A 13,839-nucleotide genomic window follows, 5' to 3' on the forward strand; every position below is an offset into this window, starting at 1 on the left:
ATAATTGATAAGGCACAAAGCCCTCTGTTAGCTAAGGTGGATTCAAATTTGTCCCCTTAGACAAACATTCATCCCAGGTCTACAAAGTTCCCTTGAACCATACCTGTTAACGGCGAATGGCGCACCATGGCGCAAAGGTCTATTTGGAGCCAAAGCGCATAGCGCACGACACGGCGCGCGCTATTTTGAACATTGCGCAAGCTATATAAAAAATATAAAATAATATGCATGAATATGAAATATTATTAAAAATGAAAGATAAGCTATCATAATAATAAAGACAACCATAACATATATAAGTTCGACTAAGTAACATCCAAATATCTCATAATTCAAATATTACAATTTTTTTTAAAAGATCAAATATGAGTTTAATCTATTCTTCTTGGGAATCATCATCATCAGCAAATGTTAAAAAAGCTTCATTATCTTGTTCAACATTGTCTCCTATTTCATAATCCTCTTCATCACCCTCCTCATCATCATTCTCAATAGCAACATTATGCCTAATTGAAGATTATTTCTCGAATATTATAGCTTTTATCATAAACACCAGTAGCTTTAGCAACACTTGTCCAAATTAAATCTTCCTCTCCAGCAATAAAGTCATTTTCTTCATCAGAACTCATCATCTAATTTTCCTGTTAGACATTTATTTGGATCATCTATCTCAATCAAAGAAAAAGGATCAATGACATCACAATGATTGAATCTCCGAATCAGTGCTCTATTATATTTCACATAAACTAAATCCTTTAAGCGAACATGATCCAATTTGCTTCTTCGTTTGCTATGAAGCTGCAATTAAAATATTATTACATTACTATATTATGAACATATATAAAAAAATCAACACATACATTGTAAAATACTAACATTTTCAAAAATACTCCAATTGCATTCGCATCCAGATGAACTACATGTTAAACTTAGGACTTTGATAGCAAAGCTTTGTAAATTAGGAGCTCCTTGTCCATATGCCAACCACCAATCAGCTGGAAGAAATAATTTTTTTTTCAATATTATATAACAAATCAGTCTTAATTTTTTTGTAAATAATAATACCCGAAAATTTAGTAGTTCTTTGTCTTACAGCTGGAGGAATACCAAAAAGTCCTTCACCTCTAATGTATAAACTTAATTCATTACTGATTTTATCTTCTTCAGCTACATCTTGAGATAATCTTCCAATACATTGATAAAGACCATCAGCTATTTCCTTATCCTTGGCAATATCAGGGTTATTGAAGAAATATTCAGGATTTAAAAAATGTCCCGCTGCCTGTAGAGGCCGATGTAATTGCACTTCCCATCTTCTATCAATCATTTTAAAAATTTGATCATACTTATCACTGTTATTGAAGCTTGCAGCAATTGCCTCTTTTGCTCTATCAATTGATTCATATATGTAAGCCATTGGAGGCTTCTTTTCTCCATCAATCAATCTAAGAACCTTTAATAAATGATCAGCTATTTTTAAGGCATACACTATAGTGTTCCAAAATGATTGCTGTAAGATTGTATGTTGAGATTGTTTTGCTTTAGCCTCTTTCGTATAAGGTCCCAAGATAAATTCCTCACAAGTAAATATTTTCTTCAAGTTCAGTTGTTGTTAATGAAAACGTTGTAAAGTTAAGAAAACTATTGCAAAGCGAGTCTTTGCGGGTTTGACAAGTGCTCTTTGATTTGTGCACGTTCTCATTAACTCAAGTAAGCGAGGCCTAGAATATATAAAACTATGTACTGCCACTGCTTTATCAAAGCATCGCCTTAGCTTTTGAATTTTGAAAATATCCTCCATTAATAAATCCAAACAGTGAGCAGCACAAGGAGTCCAATAAATGTGAGGATATTTGTCCATCAATAATTTTCCTGTTATGTCATTATAATTTAAGTTAAGATGTACACAAATTCTTCATGAAATAACATAACTTTAGAAGAAAAGTTGTGACAAACCTGCAAGAACATTTTCGGATGCATTATCAGTGACTACTTGGATCACATTAAGTGGTCCAATAACCTCGATATACTTGCAAAAAAGTTCAAACATTTTCACAGCATTTTTGGAGAAAGAACTAGCATCAGTTGATTCTATGAATGCACTACCTCTTGGACAATTAACAAGAAAATTGATTAAGTTTTTCCCATTCCTTGACGTCCATCCATCTGCCATTAGAGAACAATCATATCGTACACAATCTTCTTGATGTCGTCGCAATAGCTCATGTGTATGTCCAACCTCTTTCTTCAAACAAGTAACTCGTACCTCATGATAACTAGGAGGTTTCATTCCAGGTCCAAACTGCCCAAGTGCCTCCACCATAGCAGGGAAACTATCATAGTTCACAGCATTAAATGGAATCCCAGCATCGTACATCCATCTACTGAACACTTGAACAGCCCTTCCCCTCATTTCTTTTTTAGCTGCATCCATTTCTTTGTTAAACTGACCTTTTCTATGCTTTACTACATCTTCAGGATTTGGTGTAAGGAAAGTATCTAATGGACCTTTAGGTCGTGATGTTTTGAAAATAAATGTAGATGTCGATCCTTGACTAGATGTGTTAGATTTATTTGTCTGCAACATTTTGGATGGTTTAACAACTAAAATATCATCTGTCATCACATCAAAGTCTTCTCCTTCTTCTTCAGCAAGGTTGACATTTGATATGTCATTAAACTGTTCATTTAAATCTTTTTTTTTTCAACATGGATGCCTTAATTTCAAACTTCACGTGCTCGGGACAGTTAGAGCAAGGCCTTGCATTCCTAAAACCCCCAACGAGGTGTTGTTTGTGGCGTATAATTTCTCCTTTTGTTATTTTACCACAAAAAATGCATGTCACACTGTTATTGTCGGATTCATTTGTTAGTATAGCATATTTCATGCTGGATCTTTTTTTAAAGATTGAACTGAATCTGACATTTTATGATCACTTAAAAGCAAACAAATTTAAATAAAAAAACCATAATATTGTCCAAGAAACATAATATGGGGGCTGCCGGGGGTCCAAGGGGGCACTTCCCCCTGGCGGGGTTCGACCTGCCTGGTCAGCTTCAACTTCGGGACAGATTCGGCTGGATTCGGCGGAAGTAGCGAATGCAGCAAATAGAAAACAGAAAACCTTCGACTTCGGGATAGATTCAGCGACCTCGACTTAGGGACTGCGGGATGTGTTCGGCGGATGCAGCAAACAAAAAATCTTTCGTGAAATTAGGGCAATGAATAGTCGTTTATCTTAAAATATAGATATATTTTTAAATATAAAAAATATTCATAAGTATACGGAAATTTAAAAACAATTTGGCGCGCTATTTTGCGCTGTGCGCAATGCATCATGGCTCACATATGGCGCAAATAGCGCGCGCTATTTTAAACACATGCGCCTCGCCATGAATATGGCGCCGTAGGTGCGCCGCGCCGCGCCGTGCGCCATGGCGCGCGCTATTTTGCGCCATTGACAGCTATGCCTTGAACGAAACAACCCATGGCTGCCGACAAGGATCCTTCTGTCAAGTTGGGTCGACTACCTCCTCTGACTAAGTAGATCAAGGACCACGATGGTCTGAGATGACGGAACCATGGGATCTTGATCGGGTCCATCATCCATTCCCCCACCATCCGCTTTAAGTACAAGATGGTGAAATTTTCAATTTTAAATATCAAATTTTCCAACCTTCCAATTTCCACATTTCTAAACCCATGCTGCTACTATATGCCAGATAACGCGTATTTCTACGTATCTGATCGACGACTAGCCTTAATCGAAAGTTCTCTCTCGTTATCGGGAGGGGTAATTAACTATAGGGGCTTGCGCCTATAGGAAACCAGAACTTAGATCATAAAGTTCTCGTAAAATGACGGTGAAATCTTTCGGTAGTGTCTTATCTACAAACTCATATGACTTCCCAAAATTTACCCCGGAACTTAATTCTGTTAACGCTACCCCGAAGAAAAAGAAAACGGGGGAGGCCGGGGCCTAATTTTCGGAACCAATGGCTACTTCGCTGAATGCTCAACAAAACTTGGTCAAGTCATAAAATTATTCAAGCTCCCAAAGTATTCATCCTAAAAATTGTTCATGAATGTAATAAAATCCCAAAAAAGCGCAGACACTGACCTTTATCACATCTCTGCTGAGGTCTTTTAAAGTTTGCACACGTACTATTATCCTCTTTCCTTTTTTCGAAATTTCACCACCCGGCTTCAACTGAGCAAAAAAGAAAACAAAATTGCACAGCGAATTAAGCGCGTATATAAACATGTAGTGCCAAAACAGAAGAAAACCATAGTGTTATAACAAACCTCAGAGCTGCGATAACCACATAAATCACAACAACTTGCCATGACAATTACTTCCCGAAAATATGGAATTTCTAAGAATAGTCAAGGTAAATAAAGTTCAATTTGAGGAGTAATGGCTCAAGAAAATTTTGTAAAACTCTACAATTAAAAATTGCAATTTGAGAAATCCAAAACATTCCAGTACAGTTTGTGAAATTTTCCTAAAAAAAAGGTATATTTCTTAAACTTAGCTTAGTTCCTAAATGATAAGAATAATGTAACAAAAAAACTATTTAGCAATGTGATACCGAAAAATAAGGCAATATGCCAGATGTACAAATCAATCATATCCAATAATAATAATCACAAATTTAAAAGCCAAAAGAAATCCTTCAAAGGGAAGCAAAATAACTTATCTCCAAGAACTCCAAAGTGAAACCAAAAAGTCATAGAGCCATCGAGCACAATCAGCAGACGACAACAAATGACTGGTAGTAATATGTAGCCTCGTTAGAAGTAAACAACCACATTGTCACAAAACACCCCCAAGGAGGAAGCAACATTTATCAAGGCACGTGGTGGTGGGAGTGGGGAGGAAGGAGAAGATCATAGTTAGGACTGTTTCATCATCATAGCATGTCAAATCAAAAACCCACAAAAGAGAATTGGATGAAGATGGAGAGATGGCAACACAAGCATATGAAGGAAAGCTAAGGCATTTCGTCATCCTTAAGTACAAAACCACACACAGAAAGCAAGCACAAAAATCTGAGAATATGGATGAAAAATTATCATGATAAGCTATATAGCATAAGCACAAGCGGCAATCAAATTGCAAACCCACCATGCCACAACTAAATTCTTGAAGCGCAACAATGTAATAAGTACCAATGATTCAGAAGCCCAATAGAAAATAAATCAACGGATATAGTTTAGAAATAAAACAACAACAATAATGAAATAAGAGCATATCATATCAAACAACAACCTTCAATGATAAAAAAATTATTTAATTTTATGGTATGATATGCCTTGAAGCTTAGGAAATTATCATTAATTGTGCATGGTTTTAAATGGAGAGGTAGAAAATGGATACAAGGTCAACAACAAGAAGAGTTATGTAAGAAAACATAATACTCAGATTACATCGGAAGAATTCACGATGAACGACGTTGTGATTGGTTTAGTTTGCCGTGAGTCGGGCATCAAATGCATGAGAGCTTCATTATAGTAAGATAAGGTGAAAAGTCAAATACAGTTTGAAGCAAAATTTATAACCAGAGATCACTATGCATACCAATTAGTGGCTACTTCGAATGAGAAGTACCATTTTTTAAGGGACTGAATCCGACAACCCTTGATTCCTTTAAAATCCAATATTTCAGTGTAATCAGGAAGAGCAAGGTTGATAAAAAATGACTTGAATACAATCAACAGCGCTAGAATTTTTGACAAAATGAAAAGAATGGGAGTTAGAAATAATAAGACCAAGAATAAGAATTTTGTACAGATATAACAAATAGTTGTTCAATCAACTAAAAGATTTAGAAAGAGGGATTTAGAAAGAAGGATTTAGAAAGATGCAGATCCTTATACATCAAGTGCAAGAAAATTTTAAAAGAAAAAAAAAATCATAGATGATAATGGAGTTTTGATGTTCAAAAAATGTCTTTGTTTACTGAACCGAGTGGGGTTGATATAAGAGATCCTGAAACAGGCAAATCATTAGAGTTACACCATCCACCCAAGTAAAAACTTCTGAGATTTTGATAGATATTTTAAATTTGAGTTATGCAATATCGTTCATGACATGAAATATTTTCTTGAGATGAATGTGGACATTCCAACCCATCAATTTTAAGATTTTGATTTTTGTGAGATTTGAAGAATTTCGAGAGTGATTATGTTCACATACATGTATACACTTCTTGTGCTGATGGTTTCTTACCCATCTTTTCTTCTCATCTTTCTTCTCTTCTATCTTTTGTTACTTGTTAGTGCTTGAAATTGACTAGTTGATTAGTCAAATCAGCTGCAACTTAGATTTAATGTTAATTGCATGAAATATAGTCAAGTTTATGACTTTCTTGATCTTTAATTCTAAATTATAATTTCTACTCAAAGGATATACCGACATAGATCATTAAAAAAATAAATTAATATTAATTTTTTATCTATATCAAAAATAGTCAATAGTTGTGTTGTATAAATACTCTGTTCCTACAAAATTTTGCTTTTTTTTTTTGCACCGCAGGTTATATCAACATTAAAAATCCAAGATACTACAATATCCTACATCACATTTCATGCATGCTTTAGAAATTATAATTTAGAAAAGTGCACCAGTCAAGGAAAAGATACTAAGTTACAAATTATATTAGTTATCATTAAAATGTGGACATAACCATGTATTTGTAATTGGGGAACAGTATTTCACCAATTGGATGGGATGGCTACCCTGCACAACACTGTGTCCATCATTTGGCTTGGATGTTATTATTTCAAATGCAAATTTTGTTAAAAATTGCAAAGAGCAATAAAACTCTATTGCAAAAACTGATGGCTTATCAATTTCAGGCTCATATATTGCAATGATAAAAATGTTAAACAATTAGCCATATCAGCAGAAAGGATATTGGTTGCATAGAAGTGGATAACACATGGAGCTCCACATGCTCCACAAGTTGACGGCAAAGTTTCAACCTGTGCAAAGAAGCCAAATCAAAACATGATTGAAGAATACAAAAGAAAGCAAAATCTGCATATCCCATGATGTTTACCTCTTCTGGTGCCGAGTATCTGTATAAGGCTTCAGCATCTTGATCGCTATTAACCTGAGCGATTGCATGGCGATTAGCAATAGCTCCAACTGAACCATGGGAAAACTCTTGTACTCCAATCCCTGAAATCCTTTTTTCATCAGTTGGAGAATTACTCTCACACTTCCTCTCAATTTCCTCGGACATCTCAGCAAGAAAACCTAGTGTTGCTTGTTGCTCCGGTGTCCTCTCATAAAACTTGATAGATAATGAAGGATCTTGCATTGGAGCATACCTGTATTTAGCACAGTAATGAAATGAGTTGGTGAAATGAAGCAAATTGACAATGGCATGAGAAATGTGAGAAAAACCCAAGAAATCATAGCCATTAATCGATTATCCAACACACACTATTTGCCATTACGTTCATTTACATAGAGATTATGTAAGGCAGCCTTGACAATTTCTTTTCTAACCTAGAGACGAATAAAGTTGCCAATATAAGCGTGAATGACTTTTTCAAAACAAAATTTGCTATGGTAAAGCCACTGTATTGAACCTAAGTCAAATTACCAGGACAAGAGTATTATTAAACAAATCTTCATGCTAACAGAGCTTGAAATAATTACTATTAAAGGTGCTATGACAATATTAAGTGCATTACAACCACAGCACCAAATTTTGACTTGGCTGCATCACCAAAATGCCAGAACTGTCCGTTTATAAAGCCTGCAAAACACTGCAAAAGCATATGATCTGCATACACTAAGGACAGAAGTTCTTCACTTACTTTAATCTACATCTCGAGGATATGAGTAGAATTCCAGTTGAATCAATGTTGAAAGGAACGACTACTACAATTTAGATAAAACATAACATTGGTAACAGTTCAAACAAGTTGCCTTCTTAATCTTACCTTATAGATGCTGAAAGAATTAAATGGTAATTGTAACCATACTAGAAATTAAAGCAGAGATGATAAATACAACACAAATTTGAAAGTATGAAGGAAAACCTACGGGTTCTCAATGAAGCTATTTCCAGCTGGATCATCAAGAATGAAGGAAAAGGAAGCACTTCCTTCAGCAAAAGACCTTAAATTTATCAAGAATTTATCTATGGCTTCAGCGGTTCCTGGATCCACTTTCTATATAAACAAAAAAGCAATTCGTTGAAGAAGTGCAAACCAAATTCAAACCAACTTGATAAAACTCTTGAGCTTACCCTGCGTTCTTCTTGAAGGCCCTCTAATTCATCGGCAGCCCGCTTAAGTATTCCTTCCACCTAGAATAAAATGTATTTTGCTCATTAAAAAAATTGTACAATCCAAAGCATTAGAAGTCTCAGTCTGCAAAAGAATATGCCATGCACTGAACAACATACTAAGAAAATAGCAACCATAGAAAATAAACTTAGTTTCACGAATGTTATCAATTGCTAATGTTACACAAATTGCTATACAAACACAAATCTACTAACAAAAATATCAGCGTTAGGTTGCAATTACTCTTGTCATCCATATTATCATTGCAAATCAACCAATAGGGTGCGGTGTTTGAAGGACATGTGATTTTTCACTCTCTAGACCACAGAGTGCAGTGATTTGTTCAACAGGTATTCAAAGGGTATTTAAGTAATAAATACATTAAGGTGGCAATATATCCTCTGTACTATGCCTTCTAATGTTCGGCACAATGCCAAAATAACATCACAGAAACCTTAGAAAATTATATACAATATAGAATTCTAAATGGCATATTTCACAATGCAGTTGTAATATTAAACAAGAATGAGTGGTAAAGGATTCATAAGCCAATCCCAAATGATTGAGATAAAGTTAATATCATGGTTTAAAATTGCGCAATATGAGGCTCGCCTTGAGGCCCGCCTTTGCGCAATTCCAATAAAAAACGTCTCGATGCTTACGCCTCGAGTTTTTTTTATAAGGCTTACGCCTCAACTTGGTTGAGGCCCGCTTCGCCTCACGCTATATATATATTAAAACTTACATAAATCTTGAAGTAAATGCCTGTCATTAGACTCTATAGGGGAGGCGGAAGGGGAGAGAGTAGTTCACCATAATGATGATTCAAATGAAGAACCCCTTAGTGATGATAGTGCTGATGACTTATAAGTTCTTATGTGATATGTCATTGCTATTTATTTTTGGAAATCGGAATTATATGTTAATGAAAAGAATATTTTGATTTTGGAAAGATAGAATTTTGAGTTGAACTACAATTCTTGTTGTCTTATTATTGAGATATTTTGATTTCACATCATATCTTATGCTTTTTATATTTTATAATATTCACTCATTAGTATATAACAAATTTATCATTTTATGTATACGCAATCTTTTGATTTTGAGGCTTACGCCTCAAAACGTCTTGAGGCTTACGCCTCGCCTCACGAATGAAAAACGCCTCAATACCCGAATATGCAATTTTAAACATTGGTTAATATTGAGGAAGAAAAACTTCTAGAATTAAGGTTGGTTAGTAAAAGTGATCCAAACAGTTGGGAAACTATTTTGAACTTTACCCCAATAAATTTAGGTGGTTTAGGCATGCGTGATTGGATTGAAGATGCATTAATCACATGGTAAGATACAATTAGATATAAAATAATAAAATAAGTAGATAAAATATAAATGGAAATTTATGTAAGAAAAATGTAAATTAGAGTTCACACCTCCTAGTACTCAACAAGCATAAATGAAGGATGACTCATAAAGCCAACCCCAAATAGTCGGAAAATTGACACTAGTTAGGAATTAAAGAAGAGTGCTAATATTCAAATCAAAATATAATTACTCACTATTTATTATCTACAAAACATATGCTCAAACATTGATCATGCTAAACTACCAAAATAGTTCGGGATGAACCACTCCATTAATTCCTATGAAGAGATTCCATCAGCAGTCTTATTTTGAATGTGTCTTCAAGAACATCTTCCACATTCTAATTTCGTTTTGCTATATAATTTTCAGCTAAAGCCCTGCTCTATTAATTTAACTTGAACTTTTAGTGATGTCTCCAAAAATTGTTACAATAAATAACTCTTCTACCTTCCCTTGATTGATGATATTATAGTTCTGCCAATATATGTAATTTTCAGTTTCTATGGCATGATTATAAGAAATATAAATCAGAAGAATTACCAGTCTTTGATACTTCCATCATTTCCTAATTTATCTTACCAGCTTCTGTGTGATATACCTACATAACTAATTTAACAGTTTGATCTCGTATCAAAATATCCAATTATTTCTTTTGAAGTACCCAGCCTCCTACCATCATTCCATTTTACTTAGGGCTGCATATTAAAATACTTCGCACTTCTTACATTAGCATATCAAGAGCAATCAGCTCATTTTACCTAAGAGTATCAGCATATAGACTAAAGTGGCCCACTCAATGCTTTTTTGTTTATTGAATGTTGCCTACATAACAAATTGCATCCACATATTCTTTAAGATCTCAATGTCCTCTAAACATCTTCCACTGAAGATTTGGCTCAGTGACTTGATCAAACACTAAAGCCAAACAAACGAACAAAAATACAACTGTGTTTCTAAAATATAACAAATGAACACATCCATGACTATTACAAAAGGTGGTAATATAGGAATCCAGTAGCTAATGGCTTCTTATTTCTTCATTCAGAATTATATTCATGAATGTACTTGATTATCATAATGCATATTCAAGTAGAGTAACAAAAAGTTGAATAATAAAGCAGATTTAACAAAGAAAAATATATCTACCGTGGAAAGGGTGCCACGCTGAGCTTCTGGTGGAATCTCAAAATCTAACTCTGGAATCTGCATATGAAGAAAAATAATAAAAGATTATGGTCATTTATTTCATTATAAAGACGTAGACTATAATTTAACCTAAAAGTAACAGCACGAAAATATAAAAAAGGTTTAATTTATATGTATGTGGATGTGCTTGCGACTTCTGAGTATATGTCTGCCTGCATGTACCTGTGAGTGTGTGGATGTAAGTGCACATTTTTTCATCCTTGACCAATAAATATTAGTAATTCCTAAACTTTTTATATTTTTTGTATGAAAAAAATTTACCACTAACAAATTAAATATACTTTGGATTTATGTTGCTACTTTCACATATAATTCTACTAATTCTTAGTTTATGATGCCCAACAATTCTCCTGAAAGAGGTATGCAGTATCCAACACATATTAGACATAACACGCCTCCGAAACATGTTGTGCATACCAAAGAAATGTCCAATTAAGAAAATACTTAAAATGAATTAGACACGAATAGTTTAAATTTTTTATAATTTTTTTAAAATATAATTTATTATACTTCAAATTTTTATGTATTTTAAAAAATAAAAACTAAATTTCTTATTTTTTCTCCAAAGCCCCAAATCAATCACTCATGCTCAATATTTCATTCCCCAAACACTCCCATTTTTAGTTCTCTCTAGCGAGTAACGATTAGGGTTTCACAAAATGCACGATATCATCCATCAGATGCCATCAAAATATCAATATTTTAAAATCATATCAACATTAAAGTCTGATATTGCCTTGATATTGATGGACATGCCAATTATTCTGCACCCACAATCATGCCCCTACGCATCCTGACACATATCTTTGTTCAACATCGACAACTGCATCATCTCGACATTGAGGGCTGATGTTGTCTTGGCATCGATGCCCAATGCCCATTGCACAACATCAATGTCTGACTTTCAATAGCATTGTCTTAACTCCAAGCCTAAAAACTAATGATACCCATTTCTAAATCTCCCAAAAGCATCACTTGAAGACATACTACTGTAGTGAAAAAAAATGAGAATAGAATTATATATTCCCTTCGAATTTCTCTCTTTTTTATTCTTTGGAAAATGGCTAGTGCAAAAGTAAAAATCAAGAAGTCTCTCAAAATTAACCAATGAATAATAATAAATAAAATTGTAAAGTGATCCAATGTCACTTGTTAACTCATTCAAGACCATGGAAAAATATGCTTTTTGATTCAAAACAACTTTAAAAAATGCAAATTCTTGATTGAGAAAGGTAATTAACAAAGTGCTCTTTAAAGTCATATCATACCTTAATGGTAGCAGAATCGGATTTCACAACCTGGCGGTTAAGCATCTGAAGAAAAACATATATTAAATCAGTTTCATATAACAAAAAGATCTAATTATGCTGGTCACTCAGTGGTAAACTCATAATAATAAATAAATGAAGGTGTAAAATAAATGGATAAATAAACAAAATATAATAAGTAAAGGGAGCGATTATGATCATAAAAATGCTACAGGCACACACAAACCTGTTGATCACCAGAAGGAACTTTCAATTGGTAGTAGCACCCACGTGGTTGAAGCTGGCCGGCAAACTGGACCTCATTGTTACTTGAAGTATAAAATTCAAATTACAGAAAATTTAGCTAGATCGGATACTATATTTTGAAAAGCAAATGAATTTTCTGTCGCAGCAGCAGGAAAAATTCATATTAATACCTTTCGTAGCAATGTGGACACTCAAATGCCATTAGCACTAACTGCACAGGATGATAAAAACAATGTGTAACAAGTTCAATTCAAAAAAAGAGTCAGCTGATGGGAAGGAGAAAAGTAACCTCTCTGAAATGAGGAATCCTAGTCAGGAGAATTCTGGTTATGCCCTGCACCAAATCAAAGAAAAAAAAAAGAGAGAGAGAGATATATATATATTTTTCGAAGGAAGACTTACAGCACAAAGCCAGGAGTTAGCGTCATCAAATGATGGAATTGATACTTACATTCTGCTCGCATCGCATGCAGAGGCTCTCAATCTCGTGAAGCGGCGACTCTGAGGCTTCCTCGGCGGAGACCGCATCTGCCGCTGACTGGATGTCTGTGAGTGCTTTGCCGCTTTCCATATCAAATCGAAGTTGCAGAAGATAAGGATAAAAAAGAAAACTTTGTTTTCTGCGGCTTTTCCGGCTGCTCGCCCTCTCGTTCTCCCTCGCGCTAAGAAATTTGAGAATTCGACTATTTGATCTTTTTTGCTTCGGCTTGCCAGAGAACAAGGAGGTTCTCGAAAGCGGGCGAAAGACCAAGGAAATACTAGATTTAGGGCGGTTTTCGATTTAGTAATGCTATCATTTTTATATACCTTCAAATTAAATTAAAACTGGTAAATTTCAAAAAAAAAAAAATTTATTGTATGCATTATTTATATTATAAATTTTAAAATTAAATTCATTATAATATGTAATGTTTTGAAAACCGGACCGGATAACGAACCGGAACAAGGAGAGGTTCATGGTTCGACCGGTTCAACCGATCTAACCGGGGTCGAACCGGATGACGTCGTAAATAATAAGTATTATTTAAATTTAATACAATTAACATAAAATAATGTTATCATCAAGGTTGTGAAAACCGGACCGGGCAACGAACCGGTAGAGAGAGCGGTTCACGGTTCGACCGGCCGAACCGGGGTCGAACCGGATGACATAATAAATACAATTTAGATGATATAAAAATCATATAATAATATAACTTTTTTATTAAAAAATAAATTGAATTCAAACATTATTAATATCTTATATAATTTTAAATTTAAAATTTATATATAACCATATAATTTAATATATATTATTATTAATTTATGTTACATATTTAATATAAATTTAATTCTAACATAAGTTTATAAATTTAATATAAATTATTCTTATTTTATATTATATGATTAAATATATTTTACATGTTTATGATATATTGTATACAAAAGTTATTTTATAAATTTATATCT

At 33.9% G+C, this 13,839-nt stretch overlaps 1 protein-coding gene across 2 annotated transcripts in view; it reads right to left on the reverse strand.

Annotated features, from left to right (window-relative positions):
- The window catches only part of LOC110116420 (zinc finger protein ZPR1), a 36,809-nt gene extending 23,647 nt beyond the window's left edge, over nucleotides 1–13,162 (reverse strand). Inside the window, exons 1-12 of one of the 2 annotated variants that reach the window (XM_020849971.2) lie at nucleotides 12,842–13,162; nucleotides 12,680–12,724; nucleotides 12,561–12,601; nucleotides 12,371–12,452; nucleotides 12,145–12,189; nucleotides 10,817–10,873; nucleotides 8,269–8,328; nucleotides 8,064–8,191; nucleotides 7,066–7,339; nucleotides 6,922–6,988; nucleotides 4,307–4,377; nucleotides 4,122–4,211 (exon numbers count right to left, since the gene is read on the reverse strand). In XM_020849971.2, the coding sequence (XP_020705630.1) occupies nucleotides 4,122–4,211; nucleotides 4,307–4,377; nucleotides 6,922–6,988; nucleotides 7,066–7,339; nucleotides 8,064–8,191; nucleotides 8,269–8,328; nucleotides 10,817–10,873; nucleotides 12,145–12,189; nucleotides 12,371–12,452; nucleotides 12,561–12,601; nucleotides 12,680–12,724; nucleotides 12,842–12,961 (1,080 nt within the window). In that variant the 5' untranslated portion in view covers nucleotides 12,962–13,162. The remainder of the gene's footprint in view (nucleotides 1–4,121; nucleotides 4,212–4,306; nucleotides 4,378–6,921; nucleotides 6,989–7,065; nucleotides 7,340–8,063; nucleotides 8,192–8,268; nucleotides 8,329–10,816; nucleotides 10,874–12,144; nucleotides 12,190–12,370; nucleotides 12,453–12,560; nucleotides 12,602–12,679; nucleotides 12,725–12,841) is intronic. The other variant, XM_028696222.1, reaches the window with a different exon arrangement.
- Between the last annotated feature and the right edge of the window lie 677 nt (nucleotides 13,163–13,839).

This window comes from Dendrobium catenatum, unplaced genomic scaffold (genome assembly GCF_001605985.2).
Source record: "Dendrobium catenatum unplaced genomic scaffold, ASM160598v2 fragScaff_scaffold_717, whole genome shotgun sequence".
NCBI lineage: Eukaryota > Viridiplantae > Streptophyta > Magnoliopsida > Asparagales > Orchidaceae > Dendrobium > Dendrobium catenatum.